General features: G+C 41.9%; 4 protein-coding genes across 5 annotated transcripts in view; 3 read left to right on the top strand and 1 right to left on the bottom strand.

Annotated features, from left to right (window-relative positions):
• Window positions 1–369: 369 nt before the first annotated feature.
• On the top strand, window positions 370–8,654 carry LOC121732266 (enhancer of mRNA-decapping protein 4-like). Of its 2 annotated transcripts, XM_042122100.1 has the most exons (9): window positions 370–707; window positions 1,172–1,280; window positions 2,348–2,510; window positions 3,179–3,344; window positions 5,196–5,331; window positions 7,280–7,454; window positions 7,677–7,900; window positions 8,281–8,478; window positions 8,613–8,654. In XM_042122100.1, the coding sequence occupies exons 1-8, from the start codon at window positions 416–418 to the stop codon at window positions 8,459–8,461; spliced, it is 1,446 nt and encodes a 481-aa protein (XP_041978034.1). In that variant the 5' UTR covers window positions 370–415; the 3' UTR covers window positions 8,462–8,478; window positions 8,613–8,654. The 2 variants fall into 2 exon arrangements, with proteins under 2 accessions (XP_041978034.1, XP_041978026.1); XM_042122092.1 differs by lacking the exon at window positions 8,613–8,654 and having other exon boundaries at window positions 8,281–8,496.
• Window positions 8,655–10,686: 2,032 nt separating this feature from the next.
• On the top strand, window positions 10,687–15,531 carry LOC121733294. Its single transcript, XM_042123513.1, has 5 exons — window positions 10,687–13,326; window positions 13,612–13,802; window positions 14,358–14,522; window positions 15,144–15,359; window positions 15,451–15,531. Exons 1-5 carry the CDS (start codon window positions 10,785–10,787, stop codon window positions 15,529–15,531), a joined length of 3,195 nt encoding a protein of 1,064 aa, XP_041979447.1. The 5' UTR covers window positions 10,687–10,784.
• Window positions 15,532–16,241: 710 nt separating this feature from the next.
• Window positions 16,242–19,242, bottom strand: part of LOC121732302 (ras-related protein Rab-5B) — a 30,982-nt gene continuing 27,981 nt past the window's right edge. Inside the window, exon 8 of the transcript XR_006036350.1 lies at window positions 16,242–16,261. The gene's annotated coding sequence lies outside the window, so the exon portion shown is untranslated. The remainder of the gene's footprint in view (window positions 16,262–19,242) is intronic.
• LOC121732279 (protein ANTAGONIST OF LIKE HETEROCHROMATIN PROTEIN 1-like) lies at window positions 16,499–19,040 on the top strand. The gene is made up of 2 exons (XM_042122113.1): window positions 16,499–17,019; window positions 17,608–19,040. The coding sequence occupies exons 1-2, from the start codon at window positions 16,549–16,551 to the stop codon at window positions 18,427–18,429; spliced, it is 1,293 nt and encodes a 430-aa protein (XP_041978047.1). The 5' UTR covers window positions 16,499–16,548; the 3' UTR covers window positions 18,430–19,040.

The raw sequence follows: 19,242 nt of genomic DNA, 5'->3' as shown, positions 1-19,242 counted from the left end.
TATTATTACGTCTCGTCTCATTTATATTATTTTATATTGTTAATAACAAAAGTGACATTAAATATGTTGTTAATAAAAATTTGTACTACAACAGTTGTTTCACTCCACTCTCTCTATTTTCAAATTAGCCATAACTTCATAACTAATTTATTGTAGTTTAAAACGTATTAGTAGATTGCAAGTAGCAACGCATTTTATTATTCATATAAAGGAATTATAAATGATAAAGAATCATAATCAATGCCTGCTACGTAGCTGCTAGGTTTAAAATTTAACTAATAAAACAAGTGCCACAGGATTCGTCTTTATTAAGAACATAATATTTTAAACGAACAAATAACAAAAACAAACAAAAATGAGGGTAAGTTCAAAAAAACAAGTATAAACTTATTGATCTGTCAGTTTAGCTACGAATATGGATCTAAAAAGGTGGAAGTCAGTCGACACCGTGGATTTTACGCCGAAGTTCATCGGCGAGGACGAAAGTTTCTACTTCGCCGACCACCGGTCGCACAGCGAGTCCTCGTTGGAGCCCTGCGTCGTTGTCTACAGCGAAGCGTCCTCTCCATCCGCAGTCGTCTTCAGCGAAGCCTCGTCACCTTGCGCGGTTGTGGACCACGGGTCCGACGCGTCGCTGGCCGAAGATAACGAACTCCACCTTGAAGGAAAATTAATCAATGTGGAGAGGAAAATTGACGAGCTAAACAGTGAGTACGCGTAATATGCGTAATCTTTTGAAAGATAACAAGCCGCCCATTAGCCATTTACTTTTGTTTCATAAGCCGAATAACTATTCTCGTGATAGCCAACCAGTAACTATTTCGAAAGTATTATTTAATAGTCTGTTTACAAATAACTATCTTGAATTTTTTAATCTTACCTAGTAAGAACCTGCGATGGCCAGACCTTCTTGTTCAGTTCAGTTTACCTGTTTGTGACCTTTACAGAGGTAAGAACGACCAGCAACTATGGAGTTTTTTTAAACTTTTGAACTTTCAGTTTTCCTAAACTGACCAGAACGTAGAATTTTAATTCTGTATGCCTTACGTCACGCCCACTTTGGAAACTTAATTTGCAACTTTGGGTTCAAATGCGGTGAAAAAGAGGTTCGTCGATTACCATTTTTTACCATGTTATGGAGCTACCGGCAGCTGATACACACTTGATGTAGGGCTGCTGCAGGAGCAGCTGGTACTGGTGGGCGGTCTGCGGCGGGAGCTGGCGAGTGTGACGTCACGCCGCCCGCCCGCAGCCGACATACACGACGCCGACTTGCAATCGTATGTTATATTTTATTTACTGTAAATGCAAAAGAATAGGATGATTTACGCCAACCAGTTATTAATACGCTAATACCTCGATCGTGGGAATCGCAGACAATAGATTTTCAATTGTTATGCGACAGCCGGGTGCCGCTTGGGGATTGATGGGTTAATATTTTTTTTGTAAGTAATTATTTGGATTTGTTTCAAGTGTTACAAATGTTACCTACAAAAGATTCACACTTATTTCAACATCCATACTTATTTGAAATAAGTATATACAATAACAATAAATAAATTCCAAATATTAATCACCTACCATCAGAATTATAATATTACTTTTTCGTTCTATTATAAACTAGCTGTTGCCCGCGACTTCGTCCGCGTGGACTTCAGTTTATAGTACGCGATGTCAACAAAATTGGTGTCAAAAGCTTTTATAAAAAAACCCTGGTACCCCTTATATCAAAACAGCTGTGCAGTGTGCACTTATTATTTAATTTTTTAAAATTAAACTTTATATATTATGCCAAATTTTAAAGCTTATTTAGCCCCCCAATTACACAGCTTTACCCATAAACTCTTTATCATTGATAGGTTAAGGTTACGTCACTGTATATAATATAAAGTACTGACTTATAATTAATAACGTAAAATAGAAATAACAATCGAAAAAAATCTAATCTCGTATTTAAAATGATACCACCTCTTATAGAAAGATGTTGGGCAAGCGTTAGCGCGATGTAAGAGACGCACGGCGCCATCTAGTCTGAATTTTTGGAACTAACTTAATTTGAACGAATTTTCGTATTTTCACCCCCTTACAACCCTTTTTTCCAGTAAAAAAGTAGCCTATGTCCTTTCTCAGGCTTTAGACTATCTGTATACAAAATTTCATTACAATCGGTTCGGTAGTTTTGGCGTGAAAGCGAGACAGACAGAGAGACTTTCGCATTTATAATAATAGTATAGATTACATATAATACACGATCTACTTTGGTCTTTGACACAATAGTTTTCATATCGGCATAAAGTCGATCGTATATCTGCCTTTAACTGCCTTCTACAATACTGTTTTCGTACAGGTTGGAGGTCCTAGCGCGGCTCCTGGAGGCGGGGCGCGCGGGGGGCGGGGCGGAGGGGGCGGACGCGCGCGCGCGCTGCCTGCTCGACGCCATCGAGCTCAAACATCTGCAGCGCATAGACTTCCAGATTAAGGATAGTATCTGCAAGTTCCTGCAGAGCGATGTAAGCAGATTGTTTTTTGTCAAGATAACCGACATTGGAGCAAAATGCCTGAATATAATATTGTGAACAAATGTATTAACTAGAGGACATTATGCGACAGCTAATATCTAATATTCTAACAATTTTCTGCCAATACTCATTTTATGTTTCGATTTCATAACTATTTTTTCTAAATTAAGATTAATTCTAAAATATATAATATATACGTGGGAGAGCCATGCTTTGGCATGAATGAGCCGGCTCGACCGGAGAAATACCACGTTCTCACAGAAAACCGGCGTGAAACAGCGCTTGCGCGCCGAGTAAGTGAGTTTACCGGAGGCCCAATACCCTACCCTATTCCCTTCCCTACCCACTCCTATTCCCTTCCCTTCCTATCCCTACCGTCCCCTATTACCCTATTCCCTCTTAAAAGGCCGGCAACGCACCTGCAGCTCTTCTGATGCTGCGAGTGTTCATGGGCGACGGAAGTTGCTTTCCATCAGGTGACCCGTTTGCTCGTTTGCCCCCATTATTTCATAAAAAAAATTATTGAAAGCTGCGTATTAGATCACATCTAATACGCAGCTGTTCTACCTAATATCTTATGTTTTCATTCTTTTATGTGTACCTATATAGTCGTTTCTAAATTCTAGTTTACAATTAGTTACAACCTATGCCACATTCAGGACTTGAAAGCTCAGCTGGCGAGCGCGACGGCGGAGTCCCTGCAGCCGGTGGTCCGCAGCTGCCTGTCGGAGACGTTCTCCCGGGCGCTGCAGCCGGCGCTCGACGCCGCCTACCGCAGGCTGCTCAAACTCGTCACCGGTGTACTGAGTAGCGCGTTCCAGCAATGTGAGTTAGCTAGCGTTACTGACAGTGCCGAATTCATATTATTTATGAGAGTAGGTCACTTTATTTCCGCCGCCACATGTACCGTTATCTCATATTGACGCTGCCGCTCGCCTAGGACTAGCATATTATAACGACTATCCGGGGCTGGTTACAGGAACGCGCATATTCTGCAGATTGGCAGGTGCTTTATGTGCGCTATAAGTGCTCAGATAAAATCAGTGCGCATACCGTAGTCCATAGCTATAATAATTCCTCCAGAGACTAGAATCTAGATAGAGCTGTATACTCTGAATATGAGCCAGGGCCTTAAAGATTACCGATTTGATTTATGTGTTTCTCCGAGTGTAAAGTATGACATGAGCGGTGGATTAGTATTTTCAGTTCAATTTTATAAGCCTGTGGTGTAGTTAGTTACGACATATTACTAACTAGCTGTTGCCCGCGACTTCGTCCGCGTGGACTTCAGTTTATAGCGCGCGGTGTCAACAAAATTGGTGTCAAAAGCTTTTTAAAACCCTGGTACCCCTTAAATCAAAATACCCAAAACAGCCGTATAGTGTGCACATAATATGATTTTCTTTAATTAAACTTTTTTATACCTTTTAAAGCTTATTTAGCTTTACACAACTTAGCTGCATAATGCATTACACAACTTTAGCTTTGCCCAATATCCAATACCCATAGGCCATTAAACTATTTAGTATTTATTATTGGTAGACTGTTGTTTCTGATTTCTATGTTGGTACGTGAGTTATTTAATAACATGTATAACAATCGAAAGAATCGAAATCTTAAATTACGAGTAACATGGTACCACCTCTTATAGAAATACATATGAGCAAGCGATAGCGCGATCTAGGCGACTCTTGGCACCATCTGTTCCAGTTTTTGGAACTAACTTAATTTGAACAAATTTACGCATAAACACCCCCTTACAACCCCTTTTCCCAGTAAGAAGTAGCCTATGTCCTTTCTCAGACTTTAGACTATCTGTGTACAAAATTTCATTACAATCGGCTCAGTAGTTTTGGCGCTGTTGTTTTTGAATTTGATAACTAATCTAAGTTGGTAGGTGGTTCTTAGTTAATAACGTGTGTAACGTGTACCACCTCTTATAGAAATACGCATGAGCAAGCAATAGCGCGATCTAGGGGACTTTTGGCACCATCTATTTTGAGTTTTTGGAACTAACTTAATTTGACCAAATTTACGCATTTTCACCCCCTTACAACCCCCTTTTCCAGTTAAAAAGTAGCCTATGTCCTTTCTCAGGCTTTCGACTATCTGTGTACAAAATTTCATTACAATCAGTTCTGTAGTTTTGGCGTGAAAGCGAGACAGACAGACAGACAGAGATACTTTCGCATTTATAATTTATATATTATTTATAATATTAGTATAGTAAGTGTATAACAATCGAAAGGATCGAAAAACTTGGCTTGACATGGTATCACTTCTTATAGAAATACGCATGAGCAAGCAATAGCGCGATCTAGGGGACTCTTGGCGCCATCTATTTTGAGTTTTTGGAACTAACTTAATTTGACCAAATTTACGCATTTTCACCCCCTTACAACCCCCTTTTCCAGTTAAAAAGTAGCCTATGTCCTTTCTCAGGCTTTAGGCTATCTGTGTACAAAATTTCATTACAATCGGTTCAGTAGTTTTCGCGTGAAAGCGAGACAGACAGACAGAGATACTTTCGCATTTATAATATTAGTATAGATTACCTAATATTGTGTGTAACATTTAAACGCCTGAGGGCTTAGTTAAGTAGTTGGAGCCTCGTTTTTTCGACGTTCCTTATCAATTTTATAAATTGTCATAGACAACTTTACCTATCTACCACAGTGGAGGCGAACTCTGCGGGTATAGTGAAGTGGTCGGGGCGGTGGTCGCGGGGTCTGCGCGCCGCCTTACACAAGCACCACGCCCTGCTCGACGCCCAGCCGCGAGACCTGCACCACCTGCAGACTATTCTGGAGGAGTAAGTACAGAAGAGGTTCAAAAAGAAAAGAAAAGAAGTTTACTCGTAGAAATTCCCTTCAATATTTTATTTGTAACTAGATGACGCCCGCAACTCGTTGCGCCAAAATTCGTTATCGCCCGAGTACCGTACATTTTTCCAGGATAAAAAGTATCCTATGTCCTTACCCGGGACTCAAAGTATCTCCATACCAATTTTCAGCAAAATCGGTTTAGAAGTTTTGACGTGAAGAGGTAACAGACAGACAGGCACACTTTCGCATTTTTAATATAAAGTATGGAATATGGATGCTTTAATTGATTATTTTGGTACTAGGATAGCAAAAAACCTTGGAAGCCCTTAGGTCAGCTCAGCCCTAATAACCATAGTACTATTTCTGCGTATATTCCGTGACTTAGGCTCTGTCCCCATCAGACACGGCGCGGCGCCGGCACCGTGTTACGGCACGACGCCGCCACCGTGAGAAACATTCCTCGGTTTCTTTTTAACCGACTTCAAAAAATATTTAATGATTCTTTTTCAATCTTCGTCTTAGTAACAACAAGAGAATAATTCATATCCATTATCCAGACAAGCACTCTCGTTCGAGCGCAAATATCGACTGAATAGGCCGACGCACCGTACACGGCACCGTGTCACGGTGCAGCGCCGTACCGTATCACGGTGGCGGCGCCGTGCCGTGTCTGATGGGGACGCAGCCTTACATCTCTCGCCCACGTATGATACAGCAGATAATGTATGGTTCGAAATTAATTTATTAACCCCCGACAAAAAAGAGGGGTGTTATAAGTTTGACGTGTCTGTCTGTCGGTATGTCGGTCTGTCTGTCTGTCTGTCTGTCTGTCTGTTTGTCTGTCTGTCTGTTTGTCTGTCTGTCTGTCTGTCTGTGGCATCGTAGCATCCTAACGGGTGGACCGATTTTGATCTAGTTTTTTTTTTTGAAAGCTGACTTAATTGAGAGTGTTCTTAGCTATAGTTCATCATCATCAGCCTGCTCCGTGCTGAAAAATCGCGGTTCATCTGGTTCGTGAAGGGCCGATTAGCAACTTGCAGTCGTTTGGTGGGCTTTATTGCATTCTAGTTTGTGATATTTATGAACACATTAATGGAAAGTTGACCTGGTGCTGCAGCATCACCTGGTAATCAATAGGATACCCAACTCCTCACCAACTTAGAGCAATGGTTTCGTGTTTGGGCTCATTTTAATTGCGACAACTAGTAAGACGTAGATAACCAATAAATTTTTGCATGCTGCTGCTGCAGCATCACCTGGATTCTATAGGAGCCGAGCTCCATATGAACCCAAAGTGGAGGTTTCATGTTTGGACTCATCTAAAAGGACATTTCTAGATGCTATTCATTGGGATATAATATGATCCTGTTGATAGGAATTATTCTGCACTATACCTAACCAACACAAGTTTAAACAGCATGAAATAAAATTAAATTAAGAAATTAAAAAAAAAACCCAGCCAAACAACTTTAAAAAGTAATGGAATAATATATTTTACTGACTTTAAGTTTAAATAATTCCTAAGTGTAAAGTGATATTTTAGTCCATAGATAATTGTTGTCAAGGTGTGTCGGAGGATCGCTAATGTACCTAGATGTTTGATTTTACATAACATTAAAGTTTAAGGGTCAGTTTTCAGCGAACCAAATCGAGACAATCAGTGATATGGCGATACAAAATGCAAACACACTGTTGGCGGTCCCCCGACACACCGTGACAACAATAATGGACTAAAATATCACTTTACACTTAGGAATTATTTAAACTTAAAGTCAGTAAAATATATTATTCCATTACTTTTTAAAGTTGTTTGGCGGGTTTTTTTTTTGTAATTTCTTAATTCTATTTATATTGGTCACCCACCACAAGTCCACAATAAAACATAAAACAAGTCAAGATTCATACAGAATTAATAAATATTTGGGTAATTTACAGAGTCCTTCAGAACGAACTAAAGGAGTGGCGGGGCAAGCTGTTTGACGTGCTGATGTCGGAGATGCGAGTGAGCGCGGGAGGCGCGGGGGACGCGCGGGGTGGGGGCGAGCACGCCGCCGCCCCGGACAGTGTTGCGCCTCCTGCGGCACCGCCTTCTTCCGCCGTCAACAAGTTGGTCAGTAATTTGAGCTAACTACTTTGACAGGTTTTTACGGTACAGAACCCTCCTTGCGCGAGTCCGACTCGCACTTGGCCGACATTTTATACTTCTATCCTATTTTAAGAGCGAGAAATTATCTGTAGTATAAAATGGCTTGTCTTCATCAACTGGCTTGGCTTAAGCACTGTTTGTCAATTTGATCCTGAGTAGGTACTTTACATGCTTGTTATCATGCAGATGAAATCGGCGGTGATAAAGAAGCATATAGAGGATGGTAACATTAACGCATCGTTCGAGGAGGCCCTCTCCTCCGGCGACCTGGCGCTGGTGGTGGCGGCGTGCCGGGGGGCGGAGCCCGCGCGCGTGTTCGGCCCGCCCTGCCGCCTCCGCCAGCCCGTGCTGCTGTCGTTGGTCCAGCAGCTGGTTACTGATATGGTACACGACACGCACTTGAAATGCAGGTATTTTGCATGTATATTAATATGTATACAGTATAATTTAAGTAATAGCATGGGCGCTGGCAGGGGGTGCACTTGCACCCCTTGGAAATCTCGGGATCAACAGGAATTATTGAAATAAAAAGCATTTTGTAACCCTATTACTATGCAGACGTACAAAGATAGTTCGTAATGTTTCGGCAATGTATTATGTTGATTGTTGACACGTCACTGTTATTCGTAAAGGAAGAAAACTAAAATCTGCACCCCTTGGAAAGACAGTATAGGTTAAAGACTAAAGTTATGTAAAATAAAAAAATAGTCGCAGACCATGATGTTATCTCTCTGTTCTTATTTTTATGAAAAGGAGGAGTTTTAGTAAACGACTGGCGTGTGTGCTCCAGGTACTTGGAAGAGGCTATAACAAGACTGGATGCTTGGGAACCGGGGACGCGCGCGCACCTGCCGCTGGTTGTACGTGAGGTCCGCACGCATCTCACGCGCTTCCTGCAAGCTTACCCCGGACACGTGGCCGCGACACGAATCACCCTTATCATAATGGCTGCCAACAACTTGATCAGATAACTACATTTTTATAATATACTAGCTGTCCCGGTGAACTTCATGTCACTTTAAAACCTTCCCTGGACTTCTACGAATATTTTGAGACTAAAATCAGCCCGATCCGTCCAGCTGTTTTCGAGTTTTAGCGCGACTAACACATTTGAAAATCCATTTATATATATATACTTGCTATAAAAACTTTATAATAAAGAGCATATTTTTGTGTACATAATTTTTATTCTGTTCATTTAAAAAAACGGAGGCCGAGAAAGTAGAAGTATGGAGTACCGATTTGTTATTTGTTTCCACCATCTGCGCGTTCCATTTGAGGGGTTGCATTTGAATTACGCATTATAGGGAGGGGGCGGGAGAGAAGAGGGGGAGGGGCGGGGGGAGGAGGAGCCCCCTTCCCCCCTCCCTAAAGTTAGGAAAACAGTAGTTACCACGAAAAATATATTTTTTATTTTTTGAGGTTATGTTCATTAAAACAACCAAATTAGTCTTCCGACAAAATTAGTCTTTTTTGGGTGTGGCCAAACTCGGTTCTATGTCTTATATTGTAAATATACAGCTTCGACGCTGCGGGAATGCAATGCCCTATCGCCCTTGCGTAACAAATTATAAGCACTTATTTGCACCCTGGCAAACTAACTCAAGGTTTAATAATTGCACCCTCTATATTTTTTATAGATAAGTATATTATATTTATAGTATAACAACTGGCTTTAATTAAATTTATTAGTCGACGGAGCCCCCGTATCTAACAAAGAATTCTATTAAACGTAAAACGTAGCTAACTTAACCCAACCAAGTCGTATTGGGCCAGTACGGAGTGATACATTGCTTTATTTCATTACTTTAGAATTGTATACTGTTCTTATATTTATGACACTTATTATAAAAATATTTTATAACAAATTACGCGTAAAACAAAACATAACTATGGTGAAAAATTAATATTAAAGACACGTTAAATAACGTTACGTCACACGTAACTTCTAATGCTAAGTACTCACATTACGGTTTTGCTCGATAGTTTTACTCCAAATCGAGCAATAACCACCGTGTGGATCGCAAAACTAACAGCTCGATGGCTCGCTTCGAGCCGGCTCGATGGAATTAAATATGTCAAATATGTCATTTCCTTCGATTCGGAGTAAAACTATCGAGCAAAACCGTATGTGAGTACTTAGCAGTTAGCACACGTATTATAAAAAAAAACTATACACAAATCAGGTGTCATTTGAAAGGGGTAACTAACCCCTATAAAATGCCACCGTTCCCTCCCCTCTCCCTATAATGCGTGATTCAAATGCCAACCCCCATTTGATGTTAAAAACGATAAAAACGCTCAAAATAGAAGGCATTTTGAGCGTTTTGATCGTTTTTAACATCAAATGGAACGCCGGGCATATTTAAACCCCGCGTTCAATTTAACGTTAAAAACGATCAAAACGCTCAAAATACCTCCTATTTTGAGCGTTTTGATCATAGATAAAGTATTATAGTATAGATGTAGTCTTAGCCCGTCATCGCGTGGCCATTTTGTGCTTATTTTCATACAAGTAGTGTGCGTTTATTTTCTTGAATATTTCTATTTTGGCGGCTCTCGACATAGGCGAACGCGTTGGCCAACGCGTCTGCAGACGCGTTGGCCCAATGTGTAGAACGGGCGTTCGCGCGTTGGCCAACGTCTAAATACCTACGGCCAACGCGCGAACGCCCGTTCTACACATTGGGCCAACGCGTCTGCAGACGCGTTGGCCAACGCGTTCGCCTATGTCGAGAGCCGCCATATTTGTCGATTATTTCGAAGCACATTATGATACAGGAAAGAAAGTCAATTAGTTCATGATATCGATTAACTATAGTTCAAGTGATGAGAATCCGTAAACACACGTAAAAAGCTATGCAAATTTTATAGCCAAATTATTAATTGATGTGTGTAGCAAACCGATCATCCGATCGTCCCATTCGGGGTACTCGCGGGCGCATGCCGAGCCGATTCCTGCAGTGACGGCTATCGCCGTCTCGCTCACCCCCTAGACGATTGAGCGGGGCAACAGAGTGACGCGGGGGCAGTCCGCTGGCCGCCGGCATTGGAGCAACAAGTGCGCGAATATTCTCTTGTACCGCAACCACGCTTTCTTTTTTTGTTCCAAACCTTTTTCCAACTTTGTGTTTTTTTCTTTGTACTATTCAACTTGTGTAGTGCTAGAATAAACAGGGTATAGACTCCGAATCTCACGACTCCTGATTTCATCCCTGAGAACCAACCTCATATGTGGCGCCCCAACGTCTCGGAAAAGGGCGGAAACCAGTGAAGTGTGAAAAGTGGTACACCATGCCGATGACAAGAAGCAGAGCGGCGAGCCTTACACGTAGGGAGGAGGAGCAAAATGCCTCTCGACCGAGCACGCCAGCCGCGTCGTTTGAAAATCTTCAAAATGGCGACGACGCGTCCCTGCACCGAGTCGAAACAACATTCACCCAAGAAAATATGACATCGATAATCGCGTCGTTGCAGCGATCCCAGACCGAAGCCTTTCGGGAATTACTGCAATCTGTTAGGGCCAATTCGACATTTTCCGTCCCGCCAGCCGAAGCTACACTTGCGCGTTGCACGGCGTCCTTCTCCGGCCGAAGCAAAGAGTCGGTAGAAGCCTTTATCGACGCCATAGAAGCATATTGCGAATGTGCGCAAGTGTCGGACGCTAACATTATAAGAGGCCTGGCATACCTCCTTAAAGAAGACGCCGCCACGTGGTGGCAAGGGATAAAAGACACCTTATCAACATGGCGGCAGGCTAAAGAAAACCTAATTAGTGCATACGGAGACCGTCGCCCTCCACACCGAATATATCTCGAAATATTCGGCAGTCCTCAGCAAAGCGAAAATACAGATATTTTCGTCGCGCGAATACGCGCCCTTCTTGCGAGGTTACCAAGGGGCGATCTATCTCTTTCCGCTCAAATGGACATCACCTACGCGCTTACGAGTAGCCGCATCCGAGAAAGGCTCAGAAGAGAAGAAATCGGCAGCTTCACGGATTTTCTACGCCTCGCACGAGCGGTCGAGGACGCCTTCGACGAGGGACGGAGGCCCAGCTCGGGCCTGAAACCAGCACTGCATGTGGCTCCCGCCTCGTCATCTCCCGACGCCGTGTACCCGGTCCCGCGCGAGCCGGCCGTAGCAGGCCCTGCTCCCGTGCGTGCCGCTACTCGTCAGCAGCCTCCATCATCAGCTCCGGCGCGACACCCGCCCACGGCGCCGGCGTCCACGGCGCCGACCAGGGAGTTGCCCGCGCCCACGAAGAAGTCCCGGCCGATGTGTGTTTACTGCAAACGCTACGGCCATACGAGAGACCAGTGTCGTAAGTTGATGACCCCAGGTGAGCCTCAATATTCTAATAACTCTAACTTAGTACGAAACAGTGAAAAGATAAGTGAGCAAAATAACTCTTTCTATTCTATCGATTCTCATAATTGCGTATCCCAAAGCGATCATAACCTTAGTCCAAATGTAAAGTGTTTATGCACTAGAAACTCTAAGAACAATAGTGATTATACCTATAATTATAACAGTGGTAAAAATAAGTGTTATAACTCGAAAAATGTATGCTTTTCTAAAAGTTCATTGACCTTACAAGACACTACAAATGTAAGTGACAATAATTCTAAGAATTTTAAGTTTTGTATGGAGTGTAAAAGTTCATTGACCTTACAAGACACTACAAATGTAAGTGACTATAATTCTAAGAATTTTAAGTCTTGTATGGAGTGTAATAATATTTTGTGTAAAAATAATGAATGTTTTATGATATCGTGCACTCCACAAAACACTTTAAACATAAACGAGTGTAATAATGATTTGTGTAAAAATAATAATTACTGTTCTTGTAATAAAAATCATAGTCTAGGAGCTGATAGCTTAAATAATATGCAACTAAAGTGTACACAAGAAATTTTTTCGAATAACTTTCTGTATCACAATAGTTCTTCTCCTCCTTCTTCCATTTGTAACATTCACGGTCAAAAGGACAATAACTCAAAAATTGTAAATAATGTAAAAAGTGTATTTTCTAGCTGTAAGTGTGAGTGTGCTCGCGAGTACGACAGTGACAATCCCCGTAACGGTCGCGAATTACGACCGACTTTTAAAATTAAAATTTTAGGGTTTCACGGCACCGCGTTGATTGACACGGCGGCAAAGCACTGTATTGCCGGTCACTCGCTATACACTCTCCTTCAAAGTCAGGGATACCCTCTCCACCCGTCTACGCGTGAAGTTAAACTTGCTGACGGTGTTATTCGCATAATGGAAGTTCTTACCACCACTTTAGATGTGGCTTTAGAGTCAAAAGTTATTACAATGCCATTCTTAATTTTCCCGGATTCCATTAATAACGAAACCTTGCTCGGGATAGACTTTATCACCGCCGCAGGTGTTGTGATAGATTTCAGTAGGGATATTTGGTTTTTCGGTGCTGATGGTGGTAACGTAAAATATAATCTGTGTTTTGAACCAACCTCTCGTACCGTGTCGTGTGCATCCACAGCTGTTGTTCTCCGAGAGGACGAAGGTGCCCATCTCACGCCAGCTGAACGACAGGCGCTCGCCGACGTCATCAACAAGCACGCACAGGTATTTGCAGCAGGGGGAGGTCCTACGCCGTATGCAGTACACAGAATTGACACAGGTGAGCACCAACCTATTGCAGTACCTCCATATCGCCTCAACCCTTCCAAGAAGGAGCTGATGAGGAAGGAAATTGACAAAATGCTAAAGGAAGACGTGATAGAAGAATGTGAATCGGCTTGGTGCTCTCCGGCGCTCATGGTACCAAAACCAAATGGTTCTATCCGTTTTTGCATTGATTACCGGCGTTTGAACGCAATCACCAAAGCCGACACGTATCCAATGCCACGCATTGACGAGCTGGTACAAAGCACAAAGCGAAACTGTTACATGAGTACCTTAGATTTGCGTTCTTCGTACTGGCAAATCAGCGTACACGAGGCTGACAGAGACAAAACAGCTTTTGTATGTCCTCTGGGCACATTCCGTTTTAAAAGAATGCCCTTTGGCCTTCGCAACGCGCCAGCTACGTTTCAGCGTTGTATCGACCGTTTTCGGTCGTCTGCTGCATTAAAAGATGTTACACTTTTAGGGTACGTGGACGATCTCCTAGTAATCTCTGAAGGTTACCAGCGCCATCTGTCGGACCTGGAGGCAGTATTCAAGCGTTTGGCTGAATTTAACCTACACGTCAACAGGGACAAGTGCCACTTTGCCAGAGAGAGCGTGAAATATCTCGGCCACGTCATTACACAAGACGGCATATCCACTGACCCTGATAAGGTAAGTGCAGTTCTCGACATGAAGGAACCTGGTAACCTCAAACACTTAAGAACGTTTCTGCAAAATTGTTCGTGGTTCAGAAAATTCATACCAAACTTCTCGAAAGTCGCTGAACCTTTGACGCGACTAACCAGAAAGAACCAAGTCTGGTCTTGGGGCTCAGAACAAACCCAAGCCTTCAATGAACTGAAGCAACGCTTAACAACAGCTCCAATACTGGTACAGGCCGACTTCAGCCGTCCCTTTGTTCTGCGTACCGACGCAAGTAACTACGCTTTAGGTGCAGTTTTGCTGCAAGGGGATGGTCATCAGGAAAGGCCGATCGAATATGCTAGCCGTCTTCTAAATGCTGCTGAGCGGAATTACTCCACGACAGAACGAGAGGCGCTCGCAGTAGTATGGGCGGTAGAGCGTTTTCGGCCTTACCTAGACGGCCAGCCAGTCATCATCGGCAGCGATCATCAGCCTCTTCGCTGGTTGCTATCCTTAAAATCACCAGCTGGAAGGTTAGTCCGTTGGGCCTTAAAGCTCCAATCATTCGATATCCAATTCCAGTACACACCAGGGAAGGCGAATGTCGTGGCAGACACACTTAGCAGACCGATCTGTTCAAGCGAGTCCCGTGAAGACTGCGGCATATGCTCCGTTATATGTGATCTGCCCACAAAGACTCCTAGCCAACTACGCTCTGATCAAATCGCAGATTGTGAACTGGAAAAGGTAATCAGAGAACTTGAAGGATCCGACGATCTCGCTGCCCAAAGATGGTCCGAAAGAGGCTATCTAATGAATCAAGGAGTCCTATACCGTTTCAACCCGGACTCTGACAGTGAATGTCCCCAGCTTGTAGTTCCCGCTAGCCAAGTTGCTAATATTTTAAAGGAGCTTCACGATTCCGAAACAGCTGGCCATCCAGGTATTGATAGGACTTACTATAAAGTAGCACAGCTATATTATTTTACAGGGATGCGAAGAATAATCACCGATTATGTTAAGGCTTGCATCGACTGTCAACGATATAAAGCCAGCAACGCGAAACCACAAGGTCTTCTGCAGACGCCGGTTATGAATCAACGGAATGAGGTATTAGCAATAGATTTATTCGGCCCGTTACCGGAAGGAGACCAGGGGGAGCGCTGGATTTTTCTAGTCGAAGACACAGCGACGCGCTGGACTGAGTTATATGCCCTCAAAGAGGCCACGGCGGAAGCCTGTGCTCAGGTTCTCATTGAGGAGTTCTTTCTAAGATTCGGTCTTCCACGCAGGATTATTTCGGATAATGGGGTACAGTTCATTTCCTCTGTTATGCGACAATGCATGTTAGTTTTTGATATTAAACAGAATTTCATACCTCTGTATCATCCGGAATCAAATCCTGCGGAGCGAAAGAACCGTGATTTAAAGGCAATGTTAGCTCACCTCGTGGAGGAAAACCACTCTTCGTGGCCGAAGAAGCTACCGGTTATTCGTTTCGCTCTGAACTCTGCCAAGTGTCGCACAACGGGCAAGTCACCGGCGTATCTCTCCTTTGGCAGGGAGATGAGGTCCCCTTCAGAGGTGAGTCATGACCTTCGAGCTATCTTGCAAAAAGACAATTTTGTACCACAAATAACCCCTTACCTCAGGAAATTTGTAAATTCTTTAACAGCGATCAGGGAACGCGTGGAAGAGCAGCAAGATAAGACCAAACAGTACGCTGATGCGGCACGTCGCCCAGCAGTGGATCTGAAGGTAGGAGATCTAGTAATGCTAAAGACACACTTACTCAGCAAAGGACCAAAGGGTCTCTCTGCAAAATTTTACCCACGCCGTGATGGACCTTACAAAATTGTTAACAAAGTAAGTCCCTCTACGTTCACCATCGCCAGCACCGATAAACCTGATGTCATTCTAGGGAAATTTCATGTCAAAGATCTCACTCGTTACCAAAATACCCAAGATTCCTCGGTACCTCAACCTGTTATCCCTAAGAGAGGAAGAGGACGTCCAGCTAGGGCTAAGACTAATTCACAAGTCCAGGAGCGGGGTCGTTCTCCAGGACTTGAGGGGGAGTGTGTAGCAAACCGATCATCCGATCGTCCCATTCGGGGTACTCGCGGGCGCATGCCGAGCCGATTCCTGCAGTGACGGCTATCGCCGTCTCGCTCACCCCCTAGACGATTGAGCGGGGCAACAGAGTGACGCGGGGGCAGTCCGCTGGCCGCCGGCATTGGAGCAACAAGTGCGCGAATATTCTCTTGTACCGCAACCACGCTTTCTTTTTTTGTTCCAAACCTTTTTCCAACTTTGTGTTTTTTTCTTTGTACTATTCAACTTGTGTAGTGCTAGAATAAACAGGGTATAGACTCCGAATCTCACGACTCCTGATTTCATCCCTGAGAACCAACCTCATATGTGACATTTTTAGCACTAATGCCTTATATAGCACGAATAAAAGATCAATAAATTTTTAAAATTATCTTTTTAGCTTACAAAAATACCGATTGAAAAGCCCAAAAACGTTGTTCAAAACTTACGTATTTAATGTTAAATCCACGTGTTTGACCATTCTCATGGTTTATTATTTAGCGGAACTACAAAACTCAACAATATCTAGCATTAAATGTTCACTAAAAACCTTTATTAACACTTTTATTACATGAAATATGCAGACCGACTTCTTTGTTATGTCCTAGTAAGTATTGTCATACTTAAGCCCCGTATTCATGGTAAACATTTGTTTAGCAACAGTTGATCAACATTGTTGATGATGCTGCTGGAAACATTGTTTAAATCAATATTGGCTGTCCACACGCCAGTCTGCGTTAAAATGTTGCCCGAGGAAGTAGTGTTGTTGTGTTCTTTGTATCTGATGTATAGAATTTCTAATAAAAAAAAGAGAAAAAGATGGTGGATTCGAAACTATCTTCTGCAAAGAGAAAATTTGATGAGTGACCTCAGAATGACAGATGGATCATTTATTAACTTTACGAGAATGTCGAAAAGAGATTTCGAACATCTTCTGGAAATCATTGGTCCGTCAATAGTCAAAAGGGAAACAAATATTCGTCAGCCAGTTTCACCTCAAACGAGGCTGGCTATTACATTACGATATCTTGCAACTGGAGATTCATACAGTTCTCTTTCATATACATTCAGAGTATCAAAACAATTGATCAGTAAAATAATACCACATGTATGTCAAGAACTAATTAACTCACTATCAGGATATGTCAAGGTAGGTACCAAAACACTATTTGTGTAATGAAGTATTTTAATTATAAAAAAAATACAAAAAGACAGTATATGCTATTGTGTTGATTCATCACTGAGATAGTTAACTAAGTTTAGTATAGCCGAATCTTCTATTTCGTCTTGTGTTGCATCTAGTCTACTGGTTTCCTGTCTCTCAATTTCCTGGACATTATTTGGTGTTGATGATGGATGAGAAGATGCCGTTTGATATCCATAAGAAATATATCGTCCCATTTTTAACTCATACAGGATATTATTAATATGGTACTGTGCCTGGGTCACGGCTCGGTCATCTTTAACACTTCTTAATTCAGCAGCAATATATTCACCATAAATATCAAATGAATCCTTCTTCTCCTTTTCATCCATCTTTTTTTTCGCACTTTTCAAAACCTCAAATACTTCACTTAATTCATCTGTCTTATTTCTTTTCCTCAAAGATGTAGATGTTGTAACATTCGATGTGGGCCTTGGTGATTGAGATGGCTCTAACTCCATATTACTTTCATGTGCATTGTTTTTATCCACCTGTAAATTATCATCTTATTATTATTTTTTTTATATTTTGTAGGTTCCAAGTTCGGAGCAGGAATGGAAACAAATAAGTCGCGAATTCGAAATACGATGGAATTTTCCACATTGCATTGGAGCCATTGATGGGAAACACGTTTTGATTGTGGCGCCAAATAATTCTGGAAGTGAATACTACAATTACAAAAATCAGTTCAGCATAGTACTTCTGGCAATTGCAGATGGCAATTATAACTTTATATACGCAAATTGTGGAGCTAAAGGTCGATCATCCGACAGTGGAATATTTCAGAAAACACCGTTTTATAATGCATTGTTAGAAAACTCACTTAAACTGCCACGTCCTGAACCAATAACCCAAGGCGGACCAAAAATGCCATTTATCATTGTAGGTGACAGTGCTTTCGCGCTAACGGAGAACATCATGAAACCATATCCTGGCATTCATGAACATGGGAACAAAAAACGTATATTTAATTACAGACTATCAAGAGCTAGGAGGATTATAGAAAATGTTTTTGGCATTTTATGTGTGGTGTTCCGTGTATTCACTAAACCTATTCCGTTAAAACCAGCCAATTGTGAACTCGTGGTAATAGCTTGTGTATATTTACATAACTTCTTAAGACGTAACTCAGTTTCCAGATCAATATATACACCTCCACAAACTTTTGATTTTGAAGACTCTGAAGGTAACCTATTAGAAGGTTCATGGCGAAGGGAACTAGGTTCGCTTCCTATGACCGATTTGCAAAGATGGGGCAGACCTGCATCACAATCAGCTTTTTGTATTAGAGAACAGTTTGCCGATTACTTTATAAGTCCAGAGGGAAGTGTTCCATGGCAAAATAATATAGCGTAAATTGAAATAATTTTACAAACAATAAATAGTACAGTAAAAATTATATACAAAAACAACTTACTGTTTTATTCATAGTATCCGTTTCACCTGAAGTGGTTGCACCACATAACAAAAATTCCAATGGCTCGTAATAAATCCATTTGCATTTTTCTATTGCGCCGCTGCCTGTAGTTTTCATAGCCGACAACTTTTTTTTCTCTCTAGTAAATTGAGTACGCAGTACATGTATTTTAGTTTCCACGTCTTTTTTGGATATATTTAGGGCTTGAGAAATTTCATCGAATGCATCGTTCTTTTTGTTTTTATCTTTGTATTCTTTTAAAGAAGAATCCCATAGTAATGATTTTGATTGAAATAATTCTATTAATTGCATTATTTTATCATTGCTCCACACTACTGCCATGTTTATAAACTGTTGCAAACACGTCCACACACGTCAACATTTGATGCTAAACTGATGTTTACGCTCATCGAGCGAGAGCTTGTCAACATGCTGTTATCAACTCTGCAACACACAGTGTTGCCAGCAACATGTTGACAGCAACTCCGCAACACGTTGATTCAACTTTGTTGCTAAACAAATGTTTACCATGAATACGGGGCTTTAACATTACACGCTTTTGACGCTTATAAACTGATATAAGCATAGACTTAAATGTATACTTTATAGGATTATGGATATAAGGCTCTCTCCAGTCTATAGTACCTCAATGGTTTTGATTGTTTTTAACGCTAAATGGAACGCGGGGTATGTCTTTATCGTTTTCTACAAGAATTAAAAAAAATATATGTCAAAATCAGTTATGTCAACAA

This window comes from Aricia agestis, chromosome 1, assembly GCF_905147365.1.
Source record: "Aricia agestis chromosome 1, ilAriAges1.1, whole genome shotgun sequence".
Taxonomy (NCBI): Eukaryota; Metazoa; Arthropoda; class Insecta; order Lepidoptera; family Lycaenidae; genus Aricia; species Aricia agestis.
The sequence above is the reverse complement of the archived record's forward strand: the minus strand, read 5'-3'. Positions and strand labels throughout refer to the sequence as shown.